Source organism: Phascolarctos cinereus, unplaced genomic scaffold (genome assembly GCF_003287225.1).
Source record: "Phascolarctos cinereus isolate Bilbo 61053 unplaced genomic scaffold, phaCin_HiC Scaffold_5;HRSCAF=322, whole genome shotgun sequence".
Classification (NCBI taxonomy): domain Eukaryota; kingdom Metazoa; phylum Chordata; class Mammalia; order Diprotodontia; family Phascolarctidae; genus Phascolarctos; species Phascolarctos cinereus.
In genome coordinates, this window is record NW_027555958.1 from 358,962,632 (window position 1) to 358,985,343 (window position 22,712).

General features: G+C 38.1%; 1 protein-coding gene across 3 annotated transcripts in view; it reads right to left on the bottom strand.

Moving 5' to 3' along the window:
- The window catches only part of MTARC2 (mitochondrial amidoxime reducing component 2), a 41,613-nt gene that overhangs the window by 16,359 nt on the left and 2,542 nt on the right, over positions 1 to 22,712 (bottom strand). For all 3 annotated transcript variants that reach the window (XR_013487300.1, XM_020982229.2, XM_020982228.2), the window contains exons 2-4: positions 3,735 to 3,908; positions 2,592 to 2,754; positions 1,767 to 1,907 (exon numbers count right to left, since the gene is read on the bottom strand). Coding sequence is in view for 2 of the 3 variants with exons in the window: in XM_020982229.2 (XP_020837888.1) it covers positions 1,767 to 1,907; positions 2,592 to 2,754; positions 3,735 to 3,908 (478 nt within the window). In the remaining variant the exon portion in view is untranslated. The remainder of the gene's footprint in view (positions 1 to 1,766; positions 1,908 to 2,591; positions 2,755 to 3,734; positions 3,909 to 22,712) is intronic.

The window sequence follows — 22,712 nt, forward strand, 5'->3', positions numbered from 1 at the left end:
TCTGAACATGGGCAACAGCAAGAAACATTACTATATGCTGGAAAGCCCTGGTTTTGCACTCATTATTATCAATACATTACATTTGGCCCTTTGAAAAGGCTAATCCATAAGGACATCTACAAAACATATGAGGAAGCATTTTGTTCCAGCAAAGAGAGAAACATGTGTATGATTGTGTGATTGTGTGTGTGTGAGAGAGAGAGACACACACAGAGACAGAGACAGAAAGACAAAGAGAAGTGGGGCAGCGTATGTGTATAAGGATATTAAAAATGTCTACCCTCGGAGGTAACTCTTCCAGGCACACCTAAATCAAGATCATTAACTCAACTAAGAGAGTCTTTCTTTTTAGGTTCTTTATACTGCTTAACACAAAGGATGGCACTTAATATTTTTATACTGGTTTAATATTTAACTCTAAAAAACAATCTGTTGTGAGACAACTCTAAGAGAGATGTTACAAATGAAGTTCGCAGTAGGGTAACTAGGTGGCACAGTGGATAAAGCACTGGCCCTGGAGTCAGGAGGACCTGAGTTTAAATTTGTCCTCAATTAAAGACATCTACAGTCATATGAAAAAATTCTCTAAATCACTATTGATTAGAGAAATGCAAATCAAAACAGCTCTGAGGTACCACATCACACCTATCAGATTGGCCAACATGACAAAACAGGAAAATGATAAATGTTGGAGAAGATGTGGGAAAATTGGAACACTAATGCATTGTTGGTGGAGTTGTGAAATGATCCAACCATTTTTCCATTTTGGAGAGCAATTTGGAACTATGCCCACAGGGCTGTAAAAATGTGCATACCCTTTGACCCAGCAATAGCACTTCTAGGGCTATATCCCAAAGGAATCATACAAATGAGAAAAGGACCCACATATACAAAAATATTTATAGCAGCTCTTTTTGTGGTGGCAAAGAATTGGAAATTGAGAGGATGCCCAACAATTGGGGAATGACTGAACAAGTTGTGGTATATGAATGTAATGGAAAACTATTGTGCTATAAGAAATGATGAACAGGCAGACTTCAGAAAAATCTGAAAAGACTTGTATGGTCTGAGTAAAGTGAGCAGAACCAGGAGAACATTGTACACAGTACCAGCCATGTTGTGTGATAACTAATATTGACAGACTTAACCCTTCTCAGCAATACAAGGATCTCAGACATCTCCAAAGGCCTCATGATGGAAAATGCTATTCACATCCAAAGAAACAATTATGGAGTTTGAATGCAGATCAATGCATACTATTTGCTATTTTTTTGCTTCTCTTGTGTTTTGTTTCCTCTTTCTGGTGGTTCCTCCTATTGGTTCTAATTTTTCCTTACAATATGACTAATGTGAAAATATGTTTAATAGGAATGTATATGTAGAGCCTCTATCAGATTGTGCACTGTCTTGGGGAGGGAGGTGGGGAAGAGGGGGAAAAAATTTAAAATTCAAAAGCTTTTGGGAGTGACTGTTTATAAATCAAAATAAATTAATTCACAAAAATAAAATTTTTTTAAAAATCTGGCCTCAGACACTTGACACTTACTATCTGTGTGACCCTAGGCAAGGCACTTAACCCTCATTGCCTCACCACAAAAAAAAAAAATTTCGGGGCAGCTAGGTGGTGCAGTGGAGAAAGCACTGGCCCTGGCATCAGGAGGACCTGAGTTCAAATCCAATCTCAGACAAGACAAGCTAGTGTGACCCTGGGCAAGTCACTTAAACTCAATTGCCTCTCAAAAAAATAAGTCAAGTTTACAGCTTACCTCCTCAAAAGCACTGCAACCAGTCACCATGATATTTGGCCTAAATTGTTCCATTTTCAGTTTCTTCTCAAGCCTGGTATTAAGATCTGACAGGGAAGCTTCTGAGATCATCATGATGGGAGAGCAGTCAGGGTAAGCCACCTGCCATAGGAATATATCACAATGACCATCAGGGGAAGCCCTAGGGTGGTCTTTTACTTCAGCTGCACCCACAACACTTGGGGAGTCCCTCTGAGAGAAATCTCTAGGGGCTTATTTGGCAAGGAAAACACACTGAGAAGCAGAAACAGCTCATTGCAGAGAAGTAGGTGATCAAGAGGGAAAATGTGGTCACTACTTTGTCAGATGAATTTTGCTGAAAATTTTTTGGATCCCAACACTGAACTATTTCTATACGCCCATTCTCCAGTTTGTTGTTCATATAGCACAGTCATGCATTTATGAGCCATGACCATCTCCTCTGCTCGAACTTCAAAATGTTAGAGGAAACAGTGTCTTGGAGCTCTATCTGGGCTACAGGGCAGAAGCAACTTCTCTGTGGATAAAGTAGGGACACGGAAAAGGGGGGGTAAGCATGAGAAAAAATGAGCAAGAAAACAAAATGTAGGGTAGAAACACGTTTCAGCCCCTTCACCACTAAATAATTTTGTGTCTGAAACCCTCTAGCTCTACTTTGCCTGGATTCAGTGGTCATCTTTCATGGACCTAATTAAGTCAAGTAATGGACACAGGAGAAAAGAAAAGTTGACCTCTTTCTCTACCATCTCCCCTCAAAAAAGCTGTTAGAAGAGGCAGGGGCAAGGGAAAACCACACCCTCATCTCACCTCATAATTCTGAACAGACGGATGGAAAATTTCTTTTGACTTTCTTGGTGCCATGTGGGTCTCAAACTGAACCAGTCGAAATGTTTCTGTTTTTAAGAAGCTGGTGATCCACTGTGCTACTTCATCTCCGCAGTCTCTACCCTGAATGTCAGCGCCAAATATCCTGGGGGAGGGTTACAAGAGAAAATGGGGATTAGTGGTTAGAGGGTCAGTGCTTAGGGGGATTGTCAATATAAAAAAGGGGCCAATGCTTAGAGGAACTGTCAACATAAAAAAAATGAAACTTTCCATCCAAAAATACCATCCAACTTCCCTTCTGCTATGAACAGCCTGACCAAAACTTTTGTCAGGACTTGACTATCCCAGAAGTCCACCCAACCCTTGCAGTGTACCCTGTGCCCTTTGCAATTTGTAACTGAACTCAGGAGCTTCAGAGTCATTATATATGGTGGCTTGGTATCATGAGATATTTACTCAGCCTCTCTGGTCAGAATCATCTCCTCTGATGCCAGCACCCACTACTCAGAACAAAAATCTTGGAATTACATTTGACAATTTTTTATTCTTCAACTCACACATCTTGTTGTAAGGGTGGGATAGAGTTCCCTTGCTCTCACTCCTGTGCCAGGCTCAGAGCTAGGATGATCTCAGTCCTAGGATGATCTCAGTCCTAACCAGGGCAGGAAGAAAAAACTGCTTGCATCTAGGCTCTGAAAGCTTCTTATGCCTGAAGGGATATTTCCAAAAGCCCCTTATTCTATCCTGCTTCTGTTTCCGATATTTCTTTGAACAGACTCCAGAGTCAACATTCTTTCCAATTATTATTCTGACTCACAATGGAAAGCACTGGATAGTCAGACAATTTTCCCAGGATATATCCTGAAGCCTAGAATTCAAAGCTCTATACCTCTCTACTTATTCTTTATTTTCCCCCTTTTTTTCCAGATGCATATACGCTTGTGTTCTTTTAAATCCTTTATTAATTTCAATGTATATGCCTTCTTTTTTGGTTTGGACAAATCCTACCACTGAAGTAAAGCTTTGAGAAACTCTGGAAAAGGAAAATGAGTTCATATCCCAAAAAGTGAAGAGTGGAACCTTTCTCCTCCCAACCCCACCCCCCACTTCACTGTGGCAGAGCACCTGCAGTCCCGAATAGCATTGGCAGAGGATAGCGTTCTAGGTACAACCAGATCGTTCATATCTGGAGCACTGAGGGTCATTTGGTCATTGTCCCACGTTATGCTGATCAGCACCAGGCGAGGCTCCTGCCTTGCAGTGACCATGTGACCATCTTCCTTAATCACTAGCCAAAACCTACAGAGAAAGAGAAGGGAAAAGTTGCTATTCCATCCTTACTGGTTCTCTGATATCCTCTTCTTTCACTGTGAAAATACTGGAAGTGTCAACAGCAGTGAAATGCCATGAGGCCCAACAATGGTTTCTAGAGATTGGCTGCGTTCCCTGGAGACCTCTTGGATCTGGACCTGGAGCCAAGAAAACCTGGGTATGAATCCCACTTCTGACATAGTTATGGGACTCTGAGAAAGCCACTTAATCTCTCATCTGTAAAATGATGAGCTCTAAGGTCTTTTCCAGCCTTAAATCTATGATTCTATGACATTGGGAGGTGGACAGAGTATTGGAGTTTGAGCTAGGAATAGATCTGAGCTCAAATCCTGCCTCAGCCACTTACTAGTTTTGTGTCCCTGAAATCATTTAACTACTCTTGGCCTCAGATTCCTCATCTGTAAAATAGGGATAATAATAATAGCACTTAGCTCACAAGATTGTTGTGAGGATCACAAATGAGAAAACGTGTATAAAATGCTTCATGAATCTTAAGGTGCTGGCTAAATAGCGATAAAATTGCTAGCTATTATTATCAGTTATGAGAGATGTGTTCCCACTAGATACAGTCCAGGAAAATCATCAATTTTTCAGATGCCAAGAGGGAGGAAAAAAAACGACTTAGACTGGAGATTGTACCTCATGAAATATGATACAGTCTACAGAGGGAAAGGATCTGTTATTTTAGAGGTATAAAAAACTCTCAGGTAAGAAAATTCCCTCTAACAATAGATCAGAAACTTTTCTGTTACATAGTGTTGAAGAGCTGCCTGCAGCATTGAGAAGTGACTTCCACAGTTTCACACAGCCAGTAGGTGTCATCTGGGTACTTGAACCCAGGTCTAACTGGCTCCCTCTCCAGGACAGCTCTCTGCCTCCTCCATAAGGTAGTTTATTTAGTGAGCTTGAGGGACCTCATTCATCAGAAGCTCCACCCCCTCCACCTTCTTCTCCCTGACCCCATCCCCCAACTCCCAACTACATACATTAAACTCTAAATAAGAGTGGGGAAAGGATTCTGCTAGAATCCTTTGACCTGGAATGAGATGGGAACATTCGGGATTACATAGGATTACTGCCACATAAAATGAATCTCTTAGGTAAGGATCCCAGGCTTCTGTATCCAAGGGTCCACAAAACAGTCTCTGAGGTGGAACTGTGATGGAGTGAGAAGCACACTGGATCTGGAGTCATAGTACCTGAATTCAAATGTTGACTCCATCCCTTACTACTTGTATGACCTTGGACTAGACAGCCTCTAAGGTCCCTTAAATCTGTGATTCAAATTCTGTTCTGCTAAATGTACTTGACTCCTCATCATGAATCATTCATGTGCTTATTCAGTATCCTGAAATCCCTCACTACCTAGACCTTGCTTAAGAAGTAAAGCTTTACTAGCACAAGGTTGGTAGAGAGCTCTACTCATGCACTGCACAGAATATGGTGTAAATGGGCAGTTGAACAGGGGACTCTGTGTGTGTGTGTGTGTGTGTGTGTGTGTGTGTGTGTGTTACAAAGTAACCATCATACTCCCATTTTCTTTTGTTGTTTGTTTTGATTCTTCTTTCTCATGGTTCCTCCCATTGGTTCTGATTCTTCTTTACATCGTGACTAATGGGAAAAATATGCTTAATATGAATGTATAAGTACAGCCTATATCAGATTGCATGCCATCTTGGGGAGGGGGTAGGAGAGGGAGGAGGAGAAATTTTAAAACTTAAAATCTGATGGAAGTGAATGTTGAAAACTAAAAATTAATAAATTGTTTAAAAACAAAAACAATCATCAGATGAGTCTTCAGAAGATGCTCATTCTCTAGCATGTAGGTGCTTGCCAAACCTTTGTCTTTGACAGCCTTTTCTTTCTTCTCACCACTCTTTCCCTTGGCAGTACCTTTCATGTTCAGAGCTTCATCTACCACTTCTTTGTAGATGATTCCTCCCCTTCAATCTACCGCCTTGATCTCTCTTGAACTCCAAGCTCACTCTTCCATCTCCTCTGGTGGCCATCACTACCTACGTGCAGGCGCTTATCTCCTCATAGCTGGATTAATGCAATAGCCTGCTGGTTAGTCTGCATGCCACAGGTTTCTCCCCACTCCTCTGCATTCTCCACTCAGCCTCCATAGTGATTTTCCCAAAGCACACACCCAACCATGTCACACTGCCCCCTACTCAATAAACTCCAGTGGCTCCCCATCACCTCCAAGATTAAATACTCTGATATTCAAAGTCTTTCATAACCTAGGTATACACACACACACACACACACACACACACACACACACACACACACACACACCCCTTTCCAGTCTTCTTTTTGTTGTTGTTTTGCTGGGCAATGGGGTTAAGTGATTTGCCCAGGGTCTTTGTGTCTGAGGCTAGATTTGAACTCAGGTCCTCCTGACTCCAAAGATGGAGCACTATCCACTGAGCCACCTAGCTGCCCCTCTAAAAGACATGTTAGGACTCTTTTTTTGTGAGGAAATTGGGGTTAAGTGACTTTCCCAGAGTCACACAGCTAGTAAGTATTATGTGTCTGAGGCTGGATTTGAACTCAGGTCCTCCTGACTCCAGGGCCAGTGCTCTATCCACTGAACCACCTAGCGGCCCTGTATTCTTGCACTTTACACCACCCTCACATACTCTTTGATCCAATGACACTTACCCCGGCTCGCTTTTCTCAACAAGATATTCTGGGTCCTAATTCTAGGTGTTTTCACTGGCTGTCCTGCATTCCTGGAATGTCCTCCCTTGTTATCTCCACCTCCTGGCTTCCCTGGCTTCCTTCAGGTCCCAGCTTCTTCTGCAGGAAGTTTTTACCAATTAATTCTAGTGCTTTTCCTTTGTTGATTATTTTCTATTTATCCTGTACAGAGTTTGCATATCATCTCCCCCACCCCCATTAGATTGTGAGCTCCTCAGGGGTAAGAACTATTCGCTGTTTTAAACTCCAGTGCTTAGGACAGTGCCTGGCATATAGTAGGTAATTAATAAATGTTTATCTACTGACTAACTGATTACATGACATTTTCTCCACTTGGATATCCCATGATCACCTCAAACTCAATATGTCTCTTTCCCCTAAACATGGGTAGATTTCCTTAAAAGGTCTATCTTTGTCATTTACAACCCCTAGAATGTGTACTATGCCAGCAAAATCATCTAACTGCCCGCATGCCCTCAAAGCAGCATCAATGATTTTAACTTCTAGAACCAGGTCATAGCCAACCAGTATCTTCATTTCCATATAAATGCTGGTTATCACCATCATCATTATTGTTATTATAATTATCATAATGAGGGAGACAAAAGACCACAGTGCTCACTTGTAGGAAAGATAGCTTTCTGATTTCACTCAAGAATAGTATGTCTTTCCAATATTATCATCTATTATTGCTTTCCACACACTATTCTTGAGTGAAACCAGAAAGCTATCTTCCCCACAAACACGCACTGTGGTCTTTGGTCTCCTTAACAACAACTATAATAATAACAATAATGATGATGGTGATAACTAGCATTTATAGCACATTAAGGTTTGCAAAGCATTTTATAAATATCATTTCACTTTACTTTCACAACAATCCTGGGATGTAGGTTCTATTATGATACTCATTCTACAATTGAGGAAAATGAGGCAGACAGAGGTTAAGTGATTTGCCCAGGGTTACATAGCTAGTAAGTGATTAATGCCAGATTTGAATTCACATATTTCTGACTCCATGTCCAATGTTCTATCCATTGTACCACCTGGCTCCTTCCATGCATTTGCTCAGGCTGTCAATAGTAAGAACTGACTTTTATACAGCATTTCACATAATACCATCTCATTTGCTCCTTAAAACAACTCTGTGAATTAAGAACTACGAACCAGATCTTGATGCCTGGGAATTATGAAAAGGATGAACATACTAGTTGGCTATGATTGGTTCCAGAACTTAAAATCATCGATGCTGCTTTGAGGGCATGGACAGTTAGATGATTTTGCTGGCATACTTTACATTCTAATGGTTATAAATGACAAAGCAGGGCCTCTTAAGGAAATCTGCCTATTTATCATTCAGGAACTTAGGTCAACTTTAGATGAAGTGGGAATCTCTACTCCAAAGGAATTTTGGCCTAGACAAAGCATAAACTCTTATGGATGGGTTTCCTGAGGATTTATTGGTAATGCTACCTGATAATACACATTTACTTGGAGATACTAATGATAAAAAATGCTATTTGAATGTGTTTTTCTTTGAGTTCCTGTTTGCATAACATTTATTTGGACCTTAAAAACAGAGAAACCATGTGAACTTAAAAAAAAAATGGATCCTACCTGACTATGAGTCCGGTGTTCTTTCAACTATGCCATACTACTTCTAGACTGAATGTCCTCTTCTCCTCTTCTCATCCTTAATACCCAAATTAAATGCCACTTCCTTTGTGAAGTTTTCTCAGATTTCCCCATCCATGATGACTGTTCTCCTCATACTTGATATAGCCCCTTGTTTTGTAACTCAATAAAACACTCATCTTATAATATCACATACTATATTCATGTTGGTGTGATCCTTATACTATACTATAAATCACATGAGGCCAAGAGGCTAGGCTAGGTAGCACAGTGGATAGAGCACCAGGCCTAGAGTTCAAAGACCTGAGCTTAGATCTGGCTTTAAACACTTACCAACTGTTTGACCCTGGGCCAGCCTCAGTTTCCTCACTTACAAATTGGAGATAATAACAATATCTACTTCATAGGGTTGTTGTGGGGACCAAATGAGATAATATTTGTAAAAAGCTCTTAGCACACTGCCTGACACATAGTAGATGCCATATAAATGTGCATTCCTTTCCCCCAAGAGAGTGTCTTTCAAACTTTCTATGTCTCTCTAGTGCCTAGCACAGTACTCTATATATAACAATTTCATAACAAATGTGTTTTATTATATTCTTTTTATCATCTGAAGACTTCCAAATATGAGATGAAAAGAGAAGCATGATCCCTTCTAAAATGATTTTCCAAGAGTGCCTGTGAAGTTTCTTTCCACAGCGAAATGTCTCGAATGTCTTGAAATGTCTTAAATGGTTTAAATATGAGGTCAAAAAGGAATGGAGAAAATAATTTCTTAAGAGCCCTTTTGTCTCTATAGGCATAATGTCATTAACTCTCAGATTAGCTGAAAGGTTACATGCTTGTAATTACAGCTGAAAAAGCAGCAAACAAAGCTATACGTAGCGATAGATAGATTGATCAAGGAGAGAGAGGGAGAGAGGAGAGAGAGAGAGAGAGAGAGAGAGAGAGAGAGAGAGAGAGATGTGCTTGTATTGCCTTCATAATCCCATTCAAGGATAAAGATGAAAGGTAAAAGATGTGATTTCTGTAATGCCCCAACCACATCCTAAGGAAATAAATGGGTAATGATGTTTATCACCTCTGCTCAAGTAATAAACTTTATCACTCACTACAAAGTACTATTGTCCAATAAATTAGTAGTTATTGCCATCCTTCTACATTTGAAAATAATGGTGTGGGGTTATTCAGGTCCGTGTTACCAGAAACTAGAATGTAGTCATAATCTGTATCAGTTTACAACACATTTGTTTCAAATGTTTAAAAAAATTGTTTCACATTTAAAATATTATTCTAGCTTTATTTAAAATTATGATGCCCTTGTACCCAGAACACTATGTGTGATAGTTCTGTTTCCCACACCACAATAAAGATATAATACAGCTATATAATATTCAGAAAAAGGCAAATAATTATGGGATGGGAGGAAGTTGGGATATTGGATAAACTAAAAAGATATCAACTCCTCAGTCAAAAAAGGTAAACTCTGAAGACATTATCAAAATTCACAATAATAACAACTCACGTTTATATTGGCTCTAGGGTTTAGAAAGTATTTTCATCACCATCATCCTGTGATGTAGGCAGTATAAGTAATCTCACTTACAGACAAGTAATCTGAGGCTCACATAGGTTAAGTGACTTGATGGTTACACTGTAAGTAATTGGTGGAGCCAGAATTCAAACCCAAGTCTCCTACATCCAAATCTAACTTTCTTTTCATTATCTGAAAAGTTTTTGATAGGACAAATGTGGACATATTCACCAAATTCTGAAATACTAAAAGAAAGATATCTTCTGTGAAACTTGAAGTAATTTGGGGACAAATAAAGAGAACTATCAGTCATTTTTAATTTTGGGGTATAAACTTACAATATTCATTCAGTTCAAAATTCCTTGGCATGGTTCAAGGAGGATTTGAAATTTCTTGTAAAATGGTAGATAAGAGAGTATCTACAGATGAAACTGAGGGGACAATAGATTTGGCAGGATTTTTGTAGCAACCTGTTCTCAAGGAGATGTTAAAAGTAGCTAAGCTTGGGGCAGCTAGGTGGTACAGTGCATAGAGCTCCAGCTTTGGAGTCAGGAGGACCTGAGTTCAAATCCAGATTCAGCCACCAGGTACTTCCTAGCTTCGTATCCCCGGGTAAGTCATTCAACCCCAATTGTCAAAGCAAGAAAAAAAAAAGTACCTGAGGCTTATATATTGCCCTTTATGAAGGGCTTATGAAGCACTTTATTATTGTATTTGATCCTCAAAATAGTCTTGTGAGCTAAATTTTAAAGATATCATTATCTTCATTTTATAAATAAGGAAAAAGTCTCAGAGATTAAAATATTTGCATGTAGTCACACCACTAGCAAGGGTTAAAGGCAGAATTCACAATGTCTCTCCTGACTTCAAGGTCAATGCTTCTTTCACTATATCAAGCTGTCTCTTCTTTAAGAACCTTACCACTCAATATGCTATGTGAGGAAGTGGAAAATGAACTTAAGAGGAAGCCAGGAAAAGCATCTGGATCTAACTAAATATACACAGGACAAATCAGTGTTGGAAACAATACAATTTTGAAATTATTGAGAGACCAATTTTAAGAATTTCAAAGATGAAAATATAAAGATTTGAAAAAACAGAAAATGTAGTTTATTTATAAAGCAATTAAGAAGACATCAATAACTACCAACTCATATGCCACCATTCTCATCTCTACGAGATACTTATGAAATGGCATACAGGAAGGGCATCCTTGATGGAAGTATGAGAGAGCTCCAGGCAGACTTTTCAGATCACTTTTCATACCAGACTATGGCATCATAGTAATATAATAGACTGAGAAACGTGGAGAATGGTGATTCTGCTATGCTTGTTGTTTGATGAAAACAGTGGGCACTTGTCTGGTGGAGAGAAAATGTAGTTTTATACACACACACACACACACACACACACACACACACACATACATATGTATATATACTGTGATCAATGAATCAACCAGCATTTATTAAGCACTTATTATGTGCCAAGTGTTGTGCCAGGCTCTGCAGACACTGAGTATGGTGTCCTCATTGCATCAAGCCTCAACAGCCACTCGAGACCAGTCCAACAGTCCACATCCAATTAGAACATTGCAGATTTGGCTAATGTGTTGCTTAGTTTTGCTGAACTTCCTGATTATCATCATCATCATCTTCTTCTTCTTCCTCTTCTTTTCTTCTTCTTCTCCTCCTCTTCCTTCTTCTTCTCCTCCTCCTCTTCCTTCTCCTTCTCCTTTGAGAAATGAATATTTCTCTCATATTTCATAATTAATTATTGTGTTGGGACCAAGTTTTTCCCCTTTTCTACTTCCTCATCCAGAAATCAACCAGTATGGGAAATCTCTCTTAAAGATTTAGCCAGACCAAGATCTAATAAAACAGTAAAAGAAATTTTAAGTGTAGGCTAATGGGTGTATTCCTGCTCATTGTGTTTGCTCAGACAGGCCCTGGGAAAATGTAAATTCTCCTTATTATCAAGACAGATGATATGGAAATTGATGTCTCTTTGCCCAAGATTTGAGTAACCTAAGTCACATAGCCCAACACAGCCCACCTCCCATTTGGTTAATCAATCATAGTTGAGTAGGCACCCCTCAAGAATACCTCCTCTTCAAAGGGCATATAAACTGTGACCTCTCTGCCATTAGGGGTCTTTGGTCTAAGAGACATGGCCAAATGACCATTCTTTTATTAATAGCCTGTTGGCCTTATTAATAAAATGATTAAAATTGCCAGAAACTATGTCTCTTGAACTTTTTAATCATCACAGTTATGGCAACCATGAGGGGATTAGGGCCTTTAACCCTAGATCCTTAAGGGAACTCTCCTTAGTTGAGTCCACATGCAGTTTCTCCACAAGGAGAGTTCTCTGTTAGGACTCTGGCTATAATCTGACTCTCCCTTTTACCAGTAAGCAAATTTTATCTGAGTAAGCATATGTGTCTATATGTTGTTTTTAGTGTTCCTGCTACAGCTTTCTTCTAACTTTCACTCTCACAGGGAGACAATCATCAGGTAGATCTACTTGAAAAAGATCCCCTGAAGCTATATGGGGATGAGGGAGAGAAAACCTGTATACACAGTAAAGGGCCACCTGGGAAATTCAGGGTACTATGGATATTCAGCTTATGAAACCAATTGCTGGTGAGCCCCAAAAGCACTAGAAATATATTCTGAAGAAAGGAAGACAAAAGGAAAAGCCGGACAAATGTGGCAGGGGAGTAATGACTGTGAAAGCATTTGAATGAGAATACTTAGAGGGAGCCTGGAAAAATCCTAAACTGAGAGATGAGGCTTGATAGAGACTGGAAAAGCTACAGAAAAAAAAAATATCTATTTTGGCCAGATAAGATATAGGATCTTGGCTACTGTACTCAAATGAACATTTTAAACTTGATTTGTAGATTTAAAACCTGTGCTGGTGAGAGGGCTTTCAAACACATTTTGCCCTCATTGTTTCAAGGGAAGAGAGATTTAGAAAACCTGTGAAGTAGCTGAAGGGAGAACAACCAGCCCCACCCACCAGCCTCTGTGAACAAAACTTAGAATGCTTTGTAAAAAATTGGAAGGATAAGGAGAAAAAGAAAAAGGAAAGTCCCTCTCCTCTCCCTTTCTGATTGTGGCCAGAGTTGGAGGCTAGGGTTGGGGATGGGGAGTGGGAAGACAAGACAAAGGAAATATTAGAAACCAGTAGAATAAGATGGAGTCTGAGATGTGCTTGGAAGATTAATTAAGGAAAAATTTTGTAACTTGATTTGAAAGTCAATACAGGCAATCATATAAAGTTAGGAGAAATTAGATAAACAAGGTACTGAAAAGTGATAATTAAAATCTGTTACATACTACCACTTTTAAAATCTTTGGCAGTGGACTAGCTTGAAAAGAATGAATCTCATAATGTGAAATGCTTGGAATTGATGAGATCTGGAGGTTTAGGAGTGCTGGAACTCAAAAATCACAACACACACAGACTCTGCCTGAAAGAATTCGACCCAAATCTTCTTTCAGCCAGAGAAAAAGTTTGTTAGAGATAAATCATACAGGCCAGACTCTTAAGGAATTTGAACATTAGTGACACCCATAACAACGAGCAGGCATGAGGAAGTCTCAGAGTTTAAACGGGGGCCAGGGTGTATCTTATATACACTCAAGTCATTTTGGGTGACTAGAGGAGGGACTGGGATCTAGGTGACTGGGGGAGGAGTTTAGGGAGAATTCCAGATTGGAATGTCTGGGAGATTGAATAGATAATGAAAGGAACTGGAAGGAAGAGGTCTGAATGGGGTCTGGATAAGATCAAAGGTGGGACTAGGGCTTTCAAAGGAAGATAGGAAGAAAAACCATTGGGTGGAATATAGCCTCAGGTAACAGTTTGAGACCAGAAAGAGTTTAAGGGTTTTCTGGGGCCCCTAGACAAATTCTTTTTGGGGCAAGGGGCAAAGGTCTCAGCTTGGGCCCATACGCCATCAGAATAAATAGCCCTTGTGTAAAATATAATACTAAATAACTAAAATTATAAATTGAGGTTCTGTATGATATCATTTGGAAAATAGATCCAGGTGTAACTGAATTTATTCTGGTCTTATTTTAAGTGAAATTTATTATTTTGTATTATTATTATACTATATCAAGAAACTTGTTAGCTGTGTGGTTTTAAGCTAAGTTACCCCAGTTATATGATTTGTAATGTGTTTAAAGATAGTGCCTAACATTAATTTGATAACTTACTGTATTAGAAAGATTGTTAGAAATGTGAATTCTTCTTTAATTCTTTTGGGTTATGGATTTAAGTTATTAGAAGACTGATGTAAAAAAAAATAATAATCAGTGGGGCAGCTAGGCGGCGCAGTGGATAGAGCACCGGCCCTGAAGTCAGGAGTACCTGAGTTCAAATCCAGCCTCAGACCGAACATTTGACACTTACTAGCTGTGTGACCCTGGGCAGGTCACTTAAGCCTAACTGCCTAAAAAAACAATAACAATAATAATAATAATAATAATAATAATCAGTAGCAGACTAGCAACTGAGTTGGGGCTTCATTATTTTACGATTTCAGGATCTAATCCCAACCTTAAGTGGTTAAAGTGCAGTGATTTGACTTCAGTTAAGAACTAGAAGTTGCAAAGGAAAAGATTTTTAGAAATCAGTCTATAACCAGCTATAATCTAAGAGTAAGGTTAGGACATCTGGTTAATCACATCCACTCACCTTTCAGGATAAATCTGTAGGAAGACCTTATTATAATAAAGATATTGATTATTGTGATTTGTGATTATCATTTGAAATCTTAAATTTTTCCTTGTGCTATTCAAGTATTTAATTATTATTTAATTCAACTCTTTAAGTAAATCTGAAGCTCTTGAAGATTTCTGTCTGGAGAAACTGGCCATGCCCTGCCAACATTAAGTCAAATTCCCTAGGTTTCTCTGCCTAGGTGAAAAGCAGCAGTACAACTTTGAGCATTTTAAGCTAACCTGATAACAACAGGTGTGAATTTAAACTGTTTGTAAAATTTTATATGTATTCCTGGGGGCAGCTAGGTGATGAAGTGGACAGAGCACTGGCCCTGGAGTCAGGAGGACATGAGTTCAAATCCAGCCTCAGACACATAACACTCACTAGCTGTGTGACCTTGGGCAAGTCACTTCACCCCAATTGCCACACACACACACACACACACACACACACAAAACCCTTTATATGTATTTCCTAGTATATGCAGCTTGAAATTCCCTGGAGGATGAGAATGTGGAGCTGGAATGCTCCTTATCTGGGCAACTATTTATCTAATAAATCTCAAAGGGAGAGGCTTCTTCCTTCAGGAAGCAGAGGAAAAGGTTATTCAGAGCTGGAAATTGTCACCACATGTCTAAAAAAGGGGGGTATATGAATTTATGGATAATAATCATTTTTCTTTTAAAGTGCTAGGAGTATTTAGATTTAGAAATTAGGCCTTAGAAATTAAAATGTTACCATTAGTGATTATAAATCCAGATTTGATCTGATTTAAGCCAAAATCCATCCTGAAGGAAATAAGAATGGGGTCTGAGAGTTCTCTCCTTCTCAGTATTATTATGGTAATTTACAACCTACCATGAAAAGTTATTTGTTTGTTGGCATTAAGAAATTTATTAGCTGTATGGCCCCAAGAAAGTTCTATTTACCTCAGTTTACTGTTCTGTAAGGGAATAATAAATAGAACCCACCTCCCAGGGATGTTGTGAGAATCACATGATTGCAAAGTGCTTAGAATAGAGGGCAAAAACTATCTGAATGCTGTTTTTATTTCTCTTTAATTGGACATAATTGCTTCATACTTGATAACTTTATATGGTTTTTTAGATGTTATCAACACACAGTGCCAAAGTTGATGAGATTGATGAGGTAGAAAGGAGTGGAGGCAGATGGAGCAAGCAGGATGTGAGATAGGAGATAAGATGCAAGATGTGACCAAAGTGATCTATGCATTGAAGCCCCCCACCCTGGACTTACCTATGTGCTTTTACAAAGTACCCCCAACTATGTGACATTTCAGAACAGCCCTTCTCCCTTTCCTATTCTCCTTGCTTATCTGTATAACAAAGATACCTCCACACTACCTGATATTCCAGGCATTCCATGTTATTTTTTTTTCTGGGTGAGGCAATTGGGGTTAAGTGACTTGCCCAGGGTCACACAGCTAGTAAGTGTCATGTGCCTAGGTTGGATTTGAACTCAGGTCCTCCTGACTCCAAGGCTGGAGCTTCATTCACTGTGCCACCTATTTCAGGCATTCCAGAGGCATTCTTGTCCCTCCTACCATTCTCTTTCTGCCTATCAAACTGTATTTAGACCAGACACCCAACCTGTCTAATTGTTCTGCCTCCCATGGGAGCAGGCCCGATGACTATGTTACCCCAATAAGTGCCTTTCTCTAACTTGGAGACTGTCCAAGTGAATTATTTCAGAACACTGTTTAAAAAAAAAAAGAATGAATGGATTAGGAAGCTGTTAGGTCATTCTATCAGCCCTGCTGACCATGTATTGTAATATTCTAATGTATTGTAGTTTATGAAATTATAAACTTGAGTTTTCCCTATATTAAGAGAAAATTTCACCAAAAATCTTACTATTTGGCTATTACTAATGAAAATTATGAGATTGTTAACTAAGCTATTTGGAGTTATTGTTTCAATCAAGTATTTGCATAGGCATTTTAAAAGGAAAATTGGTAATTGTACAAAGAAAAAATCTTGTAAAATCTCCTTTGTTAAACCTACAAGGATTCTTAGACCTATCTACTCATAAATTCTTATCAACCCTGGGTAAGAGTTTTCTGTGTTGTGGAATTCCTACTGAGTAAATGGGAATCTTTGCACAAAATGGGCTTATAATTTTCAAGCTTGCTTCATCTAAGGATTGTGAAAAATAATTTCTCTTGGTAATCTGTGTCTTGGAGACTCAGAGTTCCATTCTGCCAGTCTTCTATCCAAAATTGTTCAGAAGGACATCTCTGATAATGAGATTGCATTGAATCTTCTTATCCTGGTCAAACTCCAGTCTAGGCCTGAATTGATTTTATCCTACTCAGATTTAGGTGGGGACAGATTCCTAAGACCAGGGGTGGTATTTCCTTTGATGGCAGGATATAGGCCCCTCTGGACTGAGTGATCTAAGGTATGTACTCAAGACCTCATTTTGGTATGACCCTAGTGAGTGAGACAATGTAAACAGTGTGAGATCTCTCAGATGGACTGAACGTAACAGTTTTGCAGACTGTTAAAAACTCAAGGTTGGTTACGCTAGCCTGAATAGGCCCAAATTTCAAGTTCCTAGAAAAACACATGATCTGTACTGTTACATTAGTATTAGGTAATGGCTAATGCTAAATAAGGATAAAATAGCTAGAATTGGTAGTATTATAATGAGATTCCTTGTTTCTGGGGTAGATTTTTGCGTTTTAGATTGTAAAGCTGAAATTCGTGTCCAATGGGAATTTACAGCCAGTGGTGGGTGGGTGTCTCTGCGTTAGGACTATATAACCTTTATTCTGACCTTTGTGTCTCACCTCGTTTTACTCGGGACTGCCGGACAAAGCAAACACCCGCTTCTCGCGAGAACATAATAAATCTTTCACTTTATACCTAGAAAATCTCCGAGTGTTATTTTTGGGTAACTGTAGCACACACTAGTGTGTTGGCCAATCACGGTTGATTGGCACCCCTTGGGAACACCTACTCTTGGAAGGGCACACAGGGCTGTACCCCAAAATCCCAAACCAAGCCAGTTCTGAACTGGGCTCCTTAAGGAGGCCCAGTTTTGGACTAAACTCCCATGCAAGGCACATCAAGCCAGTTTCAGAGAAATTAAACTGTAGATACATGCACCGTAATTTCGTTTGTCTCTTTCTTAGAATAAATAAATTGGGGTTCACATTAATGATGCCATGATGCAGATTTAGACTTAGATTTTTTCACTCCAACAGTACTGGGACTCAGCACCCATAGGCCTTTTTTCCTAAAGTCCCAGCCCTGAAGGGTGGATAAGACTTATCCTCAAAATCCCTGCTCTTTATCTATTGGACCGCCCATTTTTGGTTGCAGTCTGTTTTCTTTTTTCTCCAAATCATTCTGGGGTCCTGGATCTCAAAAAAAAAAAAAAGGTCTCCTCTGAAACATATCCTCTGTAATTGGCTAGAAATCAGTCAGAATAAATTAGCATGTGATAACTCTGAATTTTGACTGATAAATTGTATTGGAATCTGAATCCACTGAAGGCTAAATTGGTTTGTCTTAAAACAAACTAAGCCTAAAAAGCCAACAAGAAACTTAGATTCATGTGCGCTTTGTTTTGTCAAGCTGTTTCTGTCTCTGTGTGTATTTGTAAAATGTTTCAAGTTTGTGGTGAAAGCAACTTCTAAGGAACTTCTGAGGTCTGTGATTAGAGAGAAAACATTGGGAAAGAACTCCCACTTAGGCTTTTGGTGGGAGATTAAGACTCTTTTGGGGGGGGGGGTCCCAACACTACCTACTTGGGATACCAGAATAAAGTTAGATAATGAGTAATGAAATAAAAAAGCAGGGAGACTCTCCCAGAAGTTAGTGAAAGGTGAGATCAGAGAATAAGGCAGCCTTTACTGATAAGGATCTAGAGTATACAGCCCAAGGTAACAAGGGCTGAGAAAGGGAAAAGCTAAAAGTTTGAATTCAGGTTTAATCAGATCCCAAAGCTCGAGTTTGTACTTTATGTTTAAATTAAATCTAGAAGGCTGTCTTCGCCCCCTCCTGATAATATATCTGATATCACGGCAATGTGTTTAAAACTGGAAGAAAAAAAAGGGTTTCTGTCTTATAAGCATTAACGTTATAAAAGCTGTTTGTGAAAGGTGTAGGGAAAATATGGTTCTCTTGATCTGTAAATTGTTAGGAGCTAACTCCCTCCAGATTCTAATAGGTTGAAGAGAAGCAGGACTGAAAGTGGGGTGAGGAGATATATTTTTTAGTTTGGAATGTAAAGGAAAGTGGAGGTAGTCTGAGTAATGGCTTTGAAAGGTTAGGAAAGAGAACTAAATGTTTGAGCAAAAATATGATGGGTAGAAAAAATGTTTTGGGAATAGATGGGGGTGGGGTAATCTGCAGCAATCCCATGTTCTCTAAGCACCCTCCACCATTTTTAGTTAGTTGTTCTGGGTGCCTTTGTGCCAGCTTCAATGGTTTAAGCATATTGAGAAGGTGTGAGGACGTTTGATTTTCTTTTAAGTAAAAGGACTGAAAATGGAAATTTTGTAGCTTGATTTGAAAACCGATAAAGTTATAGAGGAATTATGTCCACCCACCTTTCAGGATAAACCTGTAGGAAGGCCTTATTAAATTTAACCTTACATAAATATTGGCTATGGTAAAGATATTGATTATTGTGATTTGCAATTATTACATAAAATTTGGAAATATTTCCTGTACTGTTCAATTAATTATCTCTCTAATTTAATGCAATTGTTCTATATATATGATAACTTTGAAGTAGTTTTAAAATACCAAAAGTAATGAGATCAATAATTTCTATATGTGATCATCTGAAAATGCAATTGATGTCATCTGAAGTTTATTATTTGTGTTATTGCTGTATGTCAACTTTTTATCTGGATTTTGTTGCATATGACTTGGGCCTTTAAAAAAAGGATGTAATAAAATCTTTTTGAAATCTGTTAACATTTCATGAAATGTATTTGGCTATACACAAGTAATAATAATACTGATATTTACCATGAAAGCAGATTTTTCATTTGCAATCTTGGCTATTATGAAAATATATAGGGGCAGCTGGGTGGCGCAGTAGATAGAACACCTGCCCTGAAGTTAAGAGCCTGAGTTCAAATTTGACCTCAGACCAAATATTTAACACTTACTAGCTGTGTGACTCTGGGCAAGTCACTTAACCCCAAATGCCTAAAAAGAAAAAATTAAATACATAAGGTGATTTCAGGTTGTAGTTTCAACATATTAATGATGAGATGAAGATTCTCTGTGCAAGGTGATTTAGAAATATATTTACCTAAATTGATAATGGGTTGTTTCAAGTTTTTTAAATATATTATAATGTGTAGGATATTGTTACAATTCTAAATTGTGTGATTTGGTTAACAATGTTATCACCTATGTTTTAGAAAAGCAATTTCTCTTATAATCTAGATGTTGTTAGATTAAGAATTACACTGTCAGAGAAAAAGAGAAAAATGAATGGGTTAAAAAGCTGTTAGGTCATTCTATCTGACCATGTGTTGTAACATTCTGAAGTTCTGTAATTTAAGAAATCATAAACTTCCAAGTTTTGTCTATATATAAAAGGAAGTTTCAGCTAAAATTATTTGCTTCTCACATATGAAATTTAAGATTGTTAGCTAAACTATTTGGAGTTATTGTTTTTGTTTTGTTTTGTTTTGTTTTTGCTAGGCAATGGGGTTAAGTGACTTGCCAGGGTCACACAGCTAGTAAGTGTTACGTGTCTGAGGCCAGATTTGAACTTAGGTCCACCTAACTGCCCCCAGGAGTTATTGTCTAAATCAAGTATCTGTAAAAGTATTTTTGTGAAAGGAAACTTGGTAATTATGCAAAGAAAGGACCTTGTAAAAACTCCTTGTAATTAATTTAGATTGTTATAGTAACAGGATAAATTGCAAGCTGTTTTTAAGAAAGGAAAATATTTTATGAAGAAATGTTTTGCAAAATCTTTTGTGTGATTTTTAGAAGGCCTACTAAATTCCATTTGCAAGTTAATTTGTTGCAAGTAATGATTTTATATTGATGCATATGTATAAGATTCAATTCCTAAGTATCTCATTCTTTCAGATTAAGTTAGAAAAGGATAAACAAGGTTGAGAAACAGAGATGCAAATCTATTAGAGTACTAACTTATGATCGTAATGGAAATTTGATTTTACTCATGATGTTATTTAATCAGGAACTAGAACATGCGTAGGAATACATGCAAACTACTTAAGGCTCACTTTAAAGATATTCCCTAACTAATGTGACAGTATAGTCACATCTGAAATTCTGATGATGCATATACAGTCTTGCAAAACATTTCCATGATATTTATGTTGTGAAAGAAAACATAGACAAAAAAACCCTCAAAAATAAAGTTTAAAAAAAGTATGCTTCAATCTATAATTAAGACACCATTGGTTTTTTCTCTGGGATGAATAGTATTTTTCATCATAAGTCCTTCAGAGTTGTCTTGGATCATTGTATTGCTGAGAAAAGCTAAATCACTCACAGCTGATCATCTTGCAATATTGCTGTTACTCTGTACACAGTACCTTTCACTTTGCATCACCTTATATAAGTCTTTCCAAGTTTTTCTGAGAGCATCTTGCTCATCATTTCTTATAGCACAATAGTATTCCATCATAATAACATATCACAATTTGATCAGCCATTCCCTAATTGATGGGCATCCCCTCAATTTCCAATGCTTTGCCACCAGAAAAGAGCTGCTAGAGATATTTTTGTACATATAAGTCCTTTCCCTTTTTTTTTTAATTTCTTTTGGAATGCAGACCTAGTAGTGGTATTGCTAGGTCAAAGGGTATGCCCTTTGGGCATAGTTCCAAATTGCTTTACAGAAAGGTTGAATCATTCACAACTCTACCAACAGTGTATTTATGTCTCATTTTTTCCCATATCCCCTGCACCACTTGTCATTTTCCTTTTCTGTCCTATTAAGCAATCTGATAGGTACGAGGTAGCACCTCAGAATTCTTTTAATTTGCATTTCTCCAATCGAGCATTTTTTTCATGTAGATAGATAGATAGATAGATAGATAGATAGATAGATAGATAGATAGATAGATAGACAGATATAAAGCTATAGATAGCTTTAGTTACTTCATCTGAAAACTGTTTTCATATCTAGGAAAAGAAATTTTAAGTGTAGGCTAATGGGTGTATTCCTGCTCATTGTGTTTGTTCAGACAGGCCCTGGGAAAATGTAAATTCTTGTTATTATCAAGACAAGTGATATGGAAATTGATGTCTCTTTGCCCAAGATTTGAGTGACCTAAGTCACATAGCCCAACTTCCCATTTGATCAACCAATCAAAGTTGAGTTGGCACCCCTCAGAAATACCTCCTCTTCAAAGGGCATATAAACTGTGACCCCTCTGCCATTAGGGGTCTTTGGTCTAAGAGACATTGCCAAATGACCATTCTTTTATTAATAACCTGCTGGCCTTATTAATAAAATGATTAAAATCACCAGAAACTATGTCCTTTGAACTTTTTAATCATCACATTATTATAACTACTATTACTACTACTACTACTACTACTACTACTACTACTACTATACTACTACTACTACTACCATCACCACCACCACTATTATTGGGCTGCTGCTGCTACTACTACTACTACTACACTTATTGTCATTATTAATATTATTATTAGTTACAAGGAATGGGTTGTTGGATACAGATCTAGGATAAGAAATGAAATAGTTGAGTGGGAAAAAAATCTTTGCATCAGATTTCTCCCAAAAGGGTCTGGTATCCAAGATATGTAAACAATTACTAAATGTGCATAAGACTAATAGCCATTTCCAATAGATATTTGTCAAAGGATATGAACAAACAGTTCTCAAAAGAATTGCAAAATATTCACAACCACATGAAATAATGCACCAAATCACTAATAATAAAAGAAATTAAGAACCAAAACAACCCTGAGGTTTCATCTCACACTCTGCAAACAGGCAAAAAATAAAAATAACCCAAAAATGGCAATAGTCAATGTTGGAGAGATTGTGAAAGGATAGGCACACTAATACATTGTTGGTGGAGCTGTGGGACAGTACAACCATTGTAGAAAGCAATTTGGAACTACGTAAATAAAGTGATGTCTATACTTTTTGGACCA